The sequence below is a fragment of the Schistocerca cancellata genome, chromosome 4, assembly GCF_023864275.1.
Source record: "Schistocerca cancellata isolate TAMUIC-IGC-003103 chromosome 4, iqSchCanc2.1, whole genome shotgun sequence".
In the NCBI taxonomy this organism is placed as follows: Eukaryota; Metazoa; Arthropoda; class Insecta; order Orthoptera; family Acrididae; genus Schistocerca; species Schistocerca cancellata.
In genome coordinates, this window is record NC_064629.1 from 640,514,649 (window position 1) to 640,529,043 (window position 14,395).

General features: G+C 43.7%; 1 protein-coding gene across 1 annotated transcript in view; it reads left to right on the plus strand.

Annotated features, from left to right (window-relative positions):
* LOC126183716 (uncharacterized) overlaps nt 1–14,395 on the plus strand; it is a 94,722-nt gene that overhangs the window by 58,239 nt on the left and 22,088 nt on the right. Inside the window, exon 3 of the mRNA XM_049925903.1 lies at nt 5,733–5,854. Coding sequence (XP_049781860.1) covers nt 5,733–5,854 — 122 coding nt within the window. The remainder of the gene's footprint in view (nt 1–5,732; nt 5,855–14,395) is intronic.

Sequence of the window (14,395 nt, forward strand, 5' to 3'; positions counted from 1 at the left end):
CACATTTCGAAAGCTTCTATTCGCTTTTTGTCTAAACTATTTATCGTTTATTCGTCATCGCCATACTGGCGTATCACCCGGCGTCATGGTATGGTGTGCCATTGGTTACACGTCTCGGTCACCTCTTGTTCGCATCGACGGCACTTTGAACAGTGGACGTTACATTTCAGATGTGTTACGACCCGTGTCTCTACCCTTCATTCGATCCTTGCGAAACCCTACATTTCAGCAGGATAATGCACGACCGCATGTTGCAGGTCTTGTACGGGCCTTTCTGGATACAGAAAATGTTCGACTGCTGCCCTGGCCAGCACATTCTCCAGATCTCTCACCAATTGAAAACGTCTAGTCAACGGTGGCCGACCAACTGGCTCGTCACAATACGCCACTCACTACTCTTGATGAACTGTGGTATCGTGTTGAAGCTGCATGGGCAGCTGTACCTGTACACGCCATCCAAGCTCTGTTTGACTCAATGCCCAGGCGTATCAAGGCCGTTATTACGGCCAGAGGTGTTTGTTCTGGGTACTGATGCCCCAGGATCTATGCACCCAAATTGCGTGAAAATGTAATCACATGTCAGTTCTCGTATAATATATTTGTCCAATGAATACCCGTTTATCATCTGCATTTCTTCTTGGTGTAGCAAGTTTAATGGCCAGTAATGTAGATGTTTAATGAAAGCGTATTCTATTTGCATCTCCAGTTACTTTTACGGTATTATGGGAAATTAATGTGAAATAACAGTGTTATCAAACCTTTTAGCCCCAACTTATATGTAGACTCAATGCATTATGAAGGAATTAGGTGCTCTTAAAACCTAGTCCGGCAGCTGTATTGTAACTGATGAAGCGTCACTTGGCATATAGCAGTGACTTCTCGTAGGGGGCCATGGATTCGGCTCGTTATTTGCCCCTACTGCTACAGGTTAACATAAGGTAGCACACTCATCACGGAGCTAATTTTCATTAACAAATTCAGGAGTAATGAACCATTTGAAATTCACACGTAACATAGCGACATTTGGTGTGAACGGTATCATGGTCTTCAACAGTGAATGGAGTATTTCTGCCCTCTCTCCACCCTCCCCATTTCATAAGAAACGACTGAAAATTTTGGATTTAGTGGGGTTAGCAAACCTGCCCTTCTCAACCCAAGGTTTTTTTTTAAACAATATACTCAGAGAATATAACAGAATTTCGAAAAATGTCTTTCCTAATTGTAAAAGTAGAAGCGTATCCATTCTTCTACATGCTAAAGTAAAAGGGAATTCAGGAAATGAACTCACGGACGCATTATCTAAGAATGCCCTTATTGGTCAGGAACCACTGTGGATCACTGAACCATAGGATGAAGTATCATTTAGAGGAATAGTGGCTGCAAGTGAGACCGATAAGACTGCTGTCGATGAACGCAACGATTCATCCAGGGAAACCTCCTCCTTGTCACTTAAACGAAACGAAGTAGTTTTACTGTGCTCTGAAACAGGAGTTTCCCCTGCATTGCATCTGTCTCAGTCCTATCAGGTAACTTCGCTTTATTGTAGCCACCCTAAGTCGGAGGCTTTGCTGTTGGTGACTACTGGCAGGGTCTCTCCTGCAGGACGTGACTGAGCAGAGAAGCCAAACGAAGGGTATCACAAACCGTAGATAACAGTGTCTCTAAGGGTTTTCGCTTAGGGGGCTCAGTTAGCAATGGCTAGGTATGGGCAGGGCAAACCCAGGGTTCTCGGGCTGGGGCTTATCAGTGTCGCCAGTTCACCGCTACTGTAAAATGTGAGCATCCAACGGCTGAGGCCTCAGTGACTACCACTGTTCATGACGATCGAACGTTTTGTGTCTCGAAGAGCGGAAGTCTTGCTTCAAGCGCCGAGATCACACGGATAGCACAAACCTCTTTAAAAAGAAAGCCCCCAACATCAACGTGTGTTTTGTGTTGATAGGCTAGATGACTCTGGAGCAAAATACACATTATTGGGTAACCTCTATGGAATCTGCAGTGCTCCAGAAGTATTTGGGTTGTCCAAATATACGGGGATCTGTCTGGATCGACCAACTATTCCCCACATTCTTCATGGGAAACCAATTTATACTCCTGAAAATACCAATGAGAAGGGTGGATTTTCAACGAGTACCAATACCCTACCAACAAAAAGCTTAGCTGATTAGTTGGACTGTAAAAATAGATCTTAGGGTTTATTGTAAAAAGTTGAGCAGGATATAAGTTTGGTATAGTTCATTTTTAATAATGGACAAGATGGTATCTGTGCAAATTGCTTCCCTTTCGGTATTGATAAAGGTTTGTGAGACCGGCCAGAAACTACAATAGAAGTACAAGCGCTGTGCAGACACCAAAGATGATTTTTTGATCGTTGTGGCTGCTGAATTGGTTTTTGCGACCTGATGTTCCTTATGACGCCAAATAATGGAATGTTGTATGTACTGTCTGGGTGTGAACGTTTAAACTCTGTTGTGTGTGTGTGTGTGTGTGTTCGAAGCTAGTATGTGGGGACTGGCTGGTGAACCAGACCAACACTTGTTAATGAAGTGGATTGACTCAATCTGGATGCGGCACTCCTGTTCTGCCAACCAGTGCTCTACACGTTACACTACATGAGTCTGGGAGTTCCATTTATACTGAACTCGGTTACGAAGGTAATCAAGGAAATAACGACATATTGTGCATTCGCACAGCGTAAACTGATATCAGGTTTCTGTCCCAGGATAAATGATTTTCCTAACATCTTACGCAATTTTTGAACGTCTGAAAGTTGAAATCTGCGAAAACTTACTGTCAAGTGAAGGAAGTATATGGTGATATATTAAGGAACGAAATAAATGTGAGAAAGTGATGTGAAGAAATGTGCACGGCGGAACTCGACCCCAACGTGCACCACTCGCCACAGATAATCTTAAGAATCAAGTGATGATGATGAAGTCCCATACTCCTTGACAGAGCGTAGGGGAACGATGCAGGAGACCCGCACCGCCATACTACGCAAGGTCCTAGTGGAGGTGGTTTGCCATTGCCTTCCTCCGACCGTAATGGGGATGAATGATGATGATGAGGACGACACAACAACACCCAGTCATCACGAGGCAGGTGAAAATCCCTGACCCTCCCGGGAATCGAACCCGGGACCCGTGCTCGAGACGCGAGAACGTTACCGCGAGACCACGAGCTGAAGACAAGAATCAAGTAAGGAACTAAATCGTGCAAGATAGCCGTATATTCTTCCCTAAATATTTCTCGTTATTTACTTGGTAAAATTTGTATCCGAACACCTTGGCCACAGCAAAATTTTTGCTCTGTAGGTTCCCACAGCAACTGAGTGGCCGACAAAAAACACAGAGAATGGTTGCACCACTGACATTTTTGACGCGGTATCACGAAGATGGAAATACTTTTCTTAATCACATTGTAACTGTAGACGGGATCCGGGTTTCCCACTTCACCCCCAAGAGCAAGCGCCAACCACTCGAGTGGTATCATTCCTCCTCAATCGTTGAAACGACAAAAATTCAGACAAAATCTGTCAACAAGAATGAAAATTCATGGTGACGATTTTTTGAAATCGCAGGCGTGTTTTCTTAGTGGATTTGATGGCAAAAGGCACTACGATCGATGCAATCGACATTTTGACATCCTAAGAGAACTCCGGCGGACAGTCGAAGATCGTAGATGTGAAAAGCTTCCTCGCAGTATAGTGGTTCTTCACGACAACGCCTGCTCTCTCGCTGCTGCTGCTACAACCGGAGGCGTGCCGGATCAATTAGGACAGGAAATTTGTCATCTCCTATCAACAGCCTGACCCTTTCTCTTAGTGATTTTCACCTCTTCAGGAAGTTCAAAGAGTTCCTGGATGGGAAACATTTTAGAAGAGATGCCGAGGCACTGAATACAGTGAACAGCTTGCTTACTCGACCAGAAGCAGACAACTATGAGAAGGGATTTCTAAGGCTGGTGGACAAATACAACAAATGCTTGGATGAAAGTGGGGATTATGTAAATATAGTTGCCATGGGTAGTCCTCTTAGTCCAGTGGTGGCCAACTTCTTCATGGAACATTTCGAAGCACAGGCACTGGACTCGGTGACTTGTAAACCTAAGGTGTGGTATAGGTACGTCGATGATACTTTCGTTGTGTGGAGCCATGATGAAGAACAGCTCGGTGACTTCCTAAGACACTTGAACAGCCTCCACACCAACATAAAATTTACCATGGTAGTAGAAAAGGACTCAAAACTACCATTTCTAGACGTGCTGGTCACAAGGGACGACGAAAACCTGGGACATAGAGTGTACCGAAAACCGACATACACGGACCGATACCTGCACAAACTACCAAACGACCACCCGAGCCAGAGAAGAGCCATGATTCATACGCTCGTAACGCGAGCAGGACGAATATGTGAGCCGCAGCACCTCAAACGCGAAATTCAACATCTGGAAAGTGTTCTAAGGAGCAATGGGTACTTCACAAATTATATTAGAAGTGTAACAGAGCCAAACACTCGGCGAAGTAAGAAATCAGGGAAATAAATGTCGGGTACGGCCTTTCTGCCATAGATTCCCAGAGTGACGGACAGAAACGGCCGTATATTGCACAAACACGGCGTAAAGACAATTTTCAAACCGACAAGGAAGACCAAAGAATGTCTTAGATCGGCAAAGGATAAAAGAGATCCACTTGCAATGTCGGGAATGTACCGCTTACCATGCACATGCGGAAAAGTTTGTGTCGGAATGACTGGACGATCAATCAACACCAAGATCAAAGAACATAAGCGACATTGCAGGTTGGGGCAGGTGGAGGAATCGGCCGTGGCACAGCACGCGCTGAGTGAGACCGACCATGTAATAAAATTCTCCGACACGGAAGTTCTGGCTGTAGAGAAGCACTACCACACCTGCTTGTTTAGAGAAACTGTAGAAATACACAAACACGGGAACAGCTTCAACAAGAAAGAAGAAAGCCTTAAAGTAAACGGATCCTGGCTTCCCGTACTGCAGCGAACGACCGTCGCAGGTAGCAAGAGGAGAACCGCACCGGAAATGACCGCGGACAAGCCCTCGGACGTTGGCGCGCCAGGTACATATAGTCTGCGGCCGCGAGCTCGGCTCCAGTTCACCGCCGGCAATGGAGGGTCAAGCTTTGACAATGCCAGCCACTCGTGCTGGTGAAACGTCAGTAAAATCATCAGACGAACGTCGGCCGAAGAACCCGAGACAGAAGCAAATAAGTAGTTTATCAACAACTGACCACGAAAGCCTTAACAATTTTGTAAATATAGTAAGTTTGAATTTTGTGACCTTTTTTATTAAAATGTTTTTTCTTGAATTTATTAAAGCCAGACGGTCGTTGGCTCCTGAATTACCCTCTTATATACACAGTGAAGTATTAAAGAAATAACCACATTTGTAATATTATGGATATCACATAGAGCTGTGATTTGTACGCAGTCTATGGAGCTGAGAGCTTGAATTAGAATTCTTAATAATCACAATGTGCTAGGCATGTCGTACTACTGCTAGTGGAAAAGAGAGAGAGAGAGAGAGAGAGAGAGAGAGATGTCGCAGCTTTGCTAGAGCCGGAATTCTGTTCCGGGAGCCATTTTCAGTTACAGTTGCTCAAGACTTTGCAGTTTGTAGGGACTCATTTGGAAAAGTGGGTTATAAGACAGATTAATGCGAATGGGTCTGTAAATGAGGAGGTGGTGTGTGTTGTACAGGGGAGCCGCTGCCGTACCAGTGCCAGTTCGCCGACTGCAGCTTCCTTCACGCCAAGTCGTGCCGCGACCACCGCCTCATCACCGCCTGTTGCTGCACCTCTGTTCTCTTCCACACGCGCTAGGTACGTACATGGCAAATGTGACCCAATGAAGTTGCCCAGTGTGAGCACTATGAACTAAGGGATACTTGCATAATGTCAAATTATTATATAATATTTCATTTCTGCATTTTATTCTTAAAGCAGACGAGATACTAAGACTTTTTCCAGTACAGAAACAAAGCATTTAGTTTAAGAATATCGCATGTTTTTGGCTGCTGCTAGTCGTTCAACATGTCAAGATCTAGTCTAGTCAATCAGTGCACTGAGACTCAGTGTCTGGGATTCTCAGCAGTCAAGTCAAGTTATCATGCCATTGCCTCTGGCAGATATGTCGTGCAGGTACCACAACTAAATTGCAAGGCTTAAAGGAAGAGTATTTGTGTAAAGTGTTATTCATACCCAAGCTGTTATGCACATTTTATCCAATGAAAGAAAGCTACAAGGTAAAACGGGTGCCGCCTCATAGTCTGTGTAGTGAAATTAACTGGTTACAATACAAGTTTATTGTTTAGCTTTTATCACTACATACAACAATGGATTACCATTCCACTAGCATGCATACAAAATACCATTAAGTGTTCGCACAACAAATATTAAGTCAAAAGATACGAGTACTATTGTGACTATTAGCATCTACTGCAAAATTCTTATCTGGATGCAGAGATCGCGAACGTCCGTAAACACTAAAAAAAATTTCAGCATCCCTATTACAGCATTGCTGTTGTGGTCTTCAGTCCTGAGACTGGTTTGATGTAGCTCTCCATGCTACCCTATCCTGTGCAAGCTTCTTCATCTCCCAGTACTTACTGCAACCTACATCCTTCTGAATCTGCTTAGTGTATTCATCTCTTGGTCTCCCTCTACGATTTTTACCCTCCACGCTGCCCTCCAATGCTAAATTTGTGATCGCTTGATGCCTCAGAACATGTCCTACCAACCGGTCCCTCCTTCTTGTTAAGTTGTGCCACAAACTCCTCTTCTCCCAAATTCTCTTCAATACCTCCGCATTTAGTTATGTGATCTACCCATCTAATCTTCAGCATTCTTCTGTAGCACCACATTTCGAAAGCTTCTATTCTCTTCTTGTCCAAACTATGAAACGTCCCCTTAGAACAATTATACACGACTGTGCTTAAACTAACACACAATATTTTTTAGCGCAACGCAATCTGATTTTCAAAAATCCCTACAAAAGAATGGCCGTGACTAACATTAACCTATACCTTTCACAAATCACTTACCTCACAAAAATCTTCATTACTCGAACTACTGCAATACAGCGAGCGCCACTACTGCCAGCTAAATAAAAGATTCAAACTACGGAAGGCACTAACTACTAGTAGGCATAGTTAGCAAATGAAAGATTTTAATAGAGAACAAACAATGTATTTTCCTTAATAATCATAATATATATAGCAGTTCATGCCATTTACAAATTTCAAAACTCCGCCATCTCTCTCCCCACATCCACCACTGCTGGCGGCTCACCTCCAACTGCGCAACGCTACGCGCTGTGCACATCCAGCTGCCGCTGCCCTACAATGGCAGACAACAATGCAAACTAGCCACTGCACACAGCACAGCCAGTGATTTTCATACAGAGAGCGCTACGTGTCGGCGCATACAGAGAGCGCTACGTGGCGGCGGCGTTACCAATATAAGAACCTAAACAGCCTACTTACAACTATTTGTCGTCCATGTTTCACTTCCATACATGGCTACACTCCATACAAATACTTTCAGAAACGACTTCCTGACACTTAAATCTATACTCGATGTTAACAGCATTAGGACCTTCCATACACCGCAATACACAGAACTGCATGGCATCGTAGTAAGCGATTAAAATCAATGTAACAGCAAAGTAAAGCTATCACTGTAATAAGACTTTTTTTATATTTTCTCGCGTAGTCTCTTATCCACTGCCATAAAAAAACAAATCAACAGTCATAAAAAGAAAGGAGGATGTACAAGCGGAACTGCTAAATGAAAGATTGCGAAAGAGAAAACGACAAGAATAATGAAATTATAAACATCCAGCCATCCTTGGAACTTTGGAGTTAACAAACGTTTAAGTTCAATAGGCACATATACATAGTAAATTCAAATTAAAGTGCTTGTACTTGTTGAGGTTACTGATGCAGTAGGTTAATCAAATGGTTCTGAGCACTATGGGACTTAACTGCTGAGGTCATCAGTCCCCTAGAACTTAGAACTACTTAAACCTAACTAACCTAAGGACATCACACACATCCATGCCCGAGACAGGATTCGAACCTGCGACCGTAGCGGTCGCCTAGAACCGCACGTCCACTCAGGCCGGCAGTAGGTTAATCAACTCTGATGTATTGTGCGGGATTTCTGATGACGGAAAGGAGTATTCGTCGTTCTTTGGTGGTTCTGATCATGGAGGCGAGTGGTTCAGTAGTGTATTCTGGTACGAGACTCAGGAATATCTTACGTGCGTAGAACGTTTTTCCATTGGCACCCTCAAAATCTGCCTTGGAACATCATTATCAGTTTTTGTATATGTTTTGCTTAGTGTCTCACTTACATACCTCATCTAGTTTAAGGTTCGGTCAATGTATAGAGGTATTTTGCTGTACACTATCTGATCAACAGTATCCAGACACACCTACGTAATGCGGAAGTGACAACTGGATGTCACGAAAAGCGAACTCGCCAATATAAAAGAAGGCGGAGAATATTGTGTTATAAATGCACTGAAGCGCCAAAGAAACTGGTACAGGCGTGCGTATTCAAACGCACAGATATGTAAACAGGCAAAATATGGAGCTGCGCTCGGCAACGCCCTATATAAGACGAGTGTCTGGCGCAGTTGTTAGATCAGTTACCGCTGCTACAATGACAGCTTATCAAGATTTAAGTGAGTTTGAACGTGGAGTCATAGTCGGCGCACGAGCGATGGGACACGGCATCTCCGAGGTAGCGATGAAGTGGGGACTTTCCCGTACGACCATTTCACGAGTATACCGTGAATATCAGGAATACGGTAAAACATCAAACCTCCGACATCGCTGCAGCCGGAAAAAGAGCCTGCAAGTACGGGACCAACGACAACTGAAGAGAATCGTTCAACGTGACAGAAGTGCAACCCTTTCGCAAATTGCTGCAGATTTCAATGCCGGGCGATCAACAAGTGTCAGCGCGCGAAGCATTCAACGAAACGTCATCGATATGGGTTTTCAGAGCCGAAGGCCCACTCGTGTACCCTCGATGACTGCACGATACAAAGCTTGACGCCTCGCCTGGGCCCGCCATCACCGACATTGGACTGTTCATGACTGTAAACTTGTCACCAGTCAGACGAGTCTCGTTTCAAATTGTGTCGAGCGGATGGACGTGTACGAGTATGGAGACAACCTCATGAATGCATGGACCCTACATGTCAGCAGGGGAATGTTCAAGCTGGTGGAGGCTTTGTAATGGTGTACGGCGTGTGGAGTTGGAGTGATATGGGACCTCTGATACGTCTAGATACGACTCTGACAGGTGACACGTATGTAAGCATCCTGTTTGATAAACTGCATCCATTCATGTCCATTGTGCCTTCCGACGGACTTGGGCAATTCCAGCAGGACAATGCGACACCCCACACGTCTAGAATTGCTACAGAGTGGCTCCAAGAACACTCTTCTGAGTTTAAAACGTCCGCTGGCCACCAAACTCCCCAGACATGAACATTATTGAGCATATTTGGGAGCCTTGCAAAGTGCTGTTCAGAAGAGAAAAAATGGTTCAGATGGCTCTGAGCACTATGGGACTCAACATCTGAGGTCATCCGTCCCCTAGAACTTAGAACTACCTAAACCTGTGAAGACATCACACACATCCATGCCCGAGGCAGGATTCGAACCTGCGACCGTAGCGGTCGCGCGGTTCCAGACTGAAGCGCAAGGAACCGCTCGGCCACATCGGCCGGCGCGCTCAGAAGAGATCTATACCCCCAGGTACCCTTACGGATTTACGGACAGCCTGCAGGATTCATGGTATCAATTCCCTCCAGCATTACTTCAGACATTAGTCGAGTCCATATCACGTCGTGTTGCGGCACTTCTGTGTGCTCGCGGGGGGGCCCTACAAGATATTAGGCAGGTGTACTAGTTTCTTTGCCTCTTCAGTGCAGAAAAGCAGCAGACTCCGCACTAGATATGGTGGCCATTGTGCAGTGACCAATTTTCGTCTAGAGCACTGGACGAGTTCATTCGTTTGTTCAGAAGGGGAGGTCAACACTGTCGGCTTCCTTTGGACCTATCAGCAATGACAGAATCGAGGCGCACGTCCTGCAAACTTTTTCAAACGAATTCACAGAAACTATGCAGAAAAAAATTTATTTTTGCTTTATTTTGTAGCTTTATATGTCAGGGTCATTATGTTGGCCGATCATTTCGTTAATGGTTATAGTATTTGTGATATTTACATGGAAGTGAGACACTGCGTGAAATTCGAAAAAGTTTGCAATGAAAAATAGGGGTCGCTATGACTTGCCGTTCGGTGCATATTTCATCATCTGTTGCTGCATACAAAAGTTGGGTAACATATTGAATTTTTCTTTATGATTGGGTGGAGGTCTCTGTCTGTCACCAGTCTCGAGAAAATTGATCTGACGTAGCACACACATTTGCGAGCGCGCCGCGCCAGCGACAAAACAGAGTGAAATATCCACTACAGTCCTCATATTTCATAAATGGTTTGAGATATCTAAATGAAATTTTAGCAAATGATAGCACACACGAAGGAGAATATTTTGCTGTATGGTTATTATGTAAAACTTCATTATCTATCGTGTTATTCTACAAACTTTTTCGATAAAATAATGTAATTTCTACGGGCCGTTGATAGCTGGTGAAACGAGAAATGCTATGGATTTTGAAACAATATAAGTGAAGACATTGCACGTTTTAGTGCGGCTGTGCTTTTTCATAAGGCAGTGATCTTACTTTTCGTTAGTTCCTCACTCAATAAACTTAATAAATCACTGTTTCAGAATTCGTTCCCAATTGTGTCTGCACAACGTATTAATGAAGTGATATTGTGTAAGCTCCGCTGTATTTTAGCAAAAGAAGCAAATTTTGACATGGCAACGAAAGAAATCTGTAGGTTTTACTCAAAATTCGCCAGTTGTGACATTTCTCTGAAAGTTACAAATGGTTAACAAAACAGGCGAGAATAAATCGCTGCATTTTCGATGGAATTATTGTTAGATGGTAACCAAAGCAAAGGCGACAGATCTTTTTGAATGGTCACCATGCAAATGTGGGCGTGGGGGAGCCCCGATTAATATTTACAAAAAATGTAAGTGTAGGCTTCCGTTTAGAATGGCATTTCCCCTCGAGCGCTCAGCATTTCCTCAACAGCGCCTGCCGGCAGCCCCCACCACTACCGCCGTCCATGCATGCCCTGCAGTCTGCGCAACCACCGGCCACAGTATTCTGTATGGACTGGGTCGAACAGGAGAGCTTAGTGACATCATATGTGGTATCATCTTAGTAACCAATCCATCAGGGATATTTCAACCCTTATAAAACTGCCCGGGTCGACTGCTGATGATGTACTTGTGAAGTGGAAATGTGGAGGAACCATCACAGCTAAACCAAGACCAAGCAAATCTCACCTACTGATGAACAGTGGTCATTGAGCATTGTGGAGGGTGGTTGTGAAAAGTCGCACGAAATCAGCAGAAGGAATCACTTACGAATTCCAAAGCGCCACCAGCAATCCAGATAGTAAAATTACTATGTGTGCAGAGTTAAATAGGAATGGGGTACAGTGGTGGAGCAGCTGTATGTCACATTTTTGGTGTCATTTCTAAGCGACACTTGAGCTGGTGTAAAGAGCGATGCTACTGGACAGTGGATGACTGGAAATGAGTGATTTGGAGTGATCAATCATGTTATACACTGTGGCAAACCGGGTCTGGGTTCGACAAATGGATGGAGAACATTATCTGCCATCACGTGTGTAGTCAACATCGAAGTATGGAGGAAGTCATGTTATGGTATGGGGGTGTTTTTTCGTGGTTAGGATGTGGTCTTCTTATTTAACTTAAGAAAATGCTAAACCCATAAGGATATGGGCACATTTTACAAACACTGTGCACTACACACAGTAAAAAACAAAGTTTGGAGACGATTAATTTTATCAACATGAAAACGTACCCTGTCATAAAGCAGCATTTCTGAGGCAATGTTTTGTGGACAAGAGCATTCCTGAAATGTACTAATCTACCCACAGTCCCAACCTGAACGTAATAGCACACATTTGGGATGAGTCAGAAAGTCTACTGCTCAAATGTGTGTGAAATCTTATGGGATTTAACTGATAAGGTCATCAGTCCCTAAGCTTACACACTACTTAACCTAAATTATCCTAAAGACAAACACACACATCCATGCCCGAGGGAGGACTCGAACCTCCGCCAGGACCAGCTGCACAGTCCATAACTGCAGCGCCTTAGACCGCTCGGCTAGTCCTGGGCGGCGGAAAGTCTACTCTTCAGACCCCAGTGTCCAAGATCATTACCTTCTCTGGTGTTCGCTCTTGAGGAAGAATGCTATACACTGATCAATCAGGTCTGGGTTCGACAAATGCATGGAGAACATTATCTGCCATCATGTGTGTAGTCAACAGCAAAGTATGGAGAAAGTCATGTTATGGTATGGGGGTGTTTTTTTGGTGGTTAGGATGTGGTCTTCTTATTGAACTTAATGTTAAACCCATAAGGGTATCGGCACATTTTAAAAACACTGTGCGCTACATACAGTAAAAAAAGTATGGAGATTTTATCAACGTGAAAACGAACCCTGTCATAAAGCAGCATTTGTGAGGCAATGTTTTGTGGACAAGAACATTCCTGAAATGGACTGGTCACACACATACCCAACCTGAACGTAATAGCACACATTTGGGATGAATCAGAAAGTCTACTCTTCAGGCCCCAGGGTCCAAGATGATTACCTTCTCTGGTGTTGGCTTTTGAGGAAGAATGTTCTGACATTCCTCCAAAGACATCAAGACATCTCCTTGAAAGTGTGCCCGCAGAGTTCAAACCATCATCAAGGCGAAGTGTGGACACGTCCCATGTTAATGTCCACTAATAGGTGTATGGATACTTCATATCAGAGTGTTTATTTCGAGTTACGAGCCTTTAATTTCACATTTGGCCCATGTCTTATCTTTGAGCAATCGCTTTTGGTCAGGTGTCGGTATCTTGGGTCTTGCCCATTGTCGGTTTTATCATCCACTGTCGCATCCAAATTTCCAATTTGTTGATATAGGTTGATTTATGTCCTTGGGTGGTCATGGTATGTATGTTGGAGGTCTTTTTAAGCTATCACATAAAAAACAAAGTGACTACGCAAGTGATCACACTACCTACCTTTCAACATCGAGCTGCTATGAAGTTATGCAACTAATTGACAACTGACCAGAGAATGGTAAAATCCGACATGTCGGAACCTACCCTGAAATTGTTCACTCAGGAGGAATACACCAAAAGAACTGCTCTGTCAAAATTTTAGCTGCTAAGGTGGACTGCAACTATTCTTTTTATAAAAAAATGTATAAGTTACTAATTTTTGCAGCAGGAAGAAATGCTTATAACAGCGGTTTGTACAGCCTTCCTAGCAGCTGTGACGAGAGAACGTAGAAAGATGTCCAAAGTGCACACACGCGAGTTTTAGGCATGTAAACCATAACAAAAATGTCCTAAATAATTTTTTGAATAACTTGTAGTTCATATCAACAGCTGAATTGTTGCAGATGTAATTTTTACACAGATGAGTAGCAGAAGATAGCAAACCAAGGCAGTGTATGATGTTACACTACGCATAACTTTCATCAATCGGGACTGTAATTTGTTGACATGAAATATTTTATAACAATTCCTGTAGCACAGTTCTTACGATAATTTTTGAATGCGAAGTGCCTACTGAATGACAAAAACAAACATTTCCCTTAGACCAGGCACACCTGATAAAAGAAAAAATAATGCATTCAGGCAGTTTGCAATGTGCACTTGTTTTATTTAGAGAGAACTGGGATGTAGTAAGAAATGGTCGTGGCTGTTGTTTTGTATATTGTGCTGCGTTCCAGGCATACTTGATCAAATTCGTAAAATATGGTGATGAAAACTGACAATCCACAAATGATTGAACAGGCCCGGATGTAGGGGGGGGGGGGGGGGGGAACCAGGGTATCTGCCCCGGGTGGCAATTTCAGGGGGCGCCATATTCATATTCTTGAAGAAAAAAACTTGTTTGAAAAAGCGCCTAGCATCCAGTGCACGTTGGTCTAACGATTATTCATATGATTTTGAAACGCATCCCAGTTGGCTTTTGAACACATTCTAAATTGATTTCTGAACGAATCATAGGTTGATTTTTGAATGCGTGCATAGTGTACATGATGCCTCTGCCAGGGGAAACCCGCAGACAAAAGGGGATGGGGCTATAGGAGCTGAGCCGACTAAACCCGAACGTGTTAATGCCAATCGCTGTTTGTTTATGTGGTTGACTGGTTGAGCAAATGATCACCATTGTT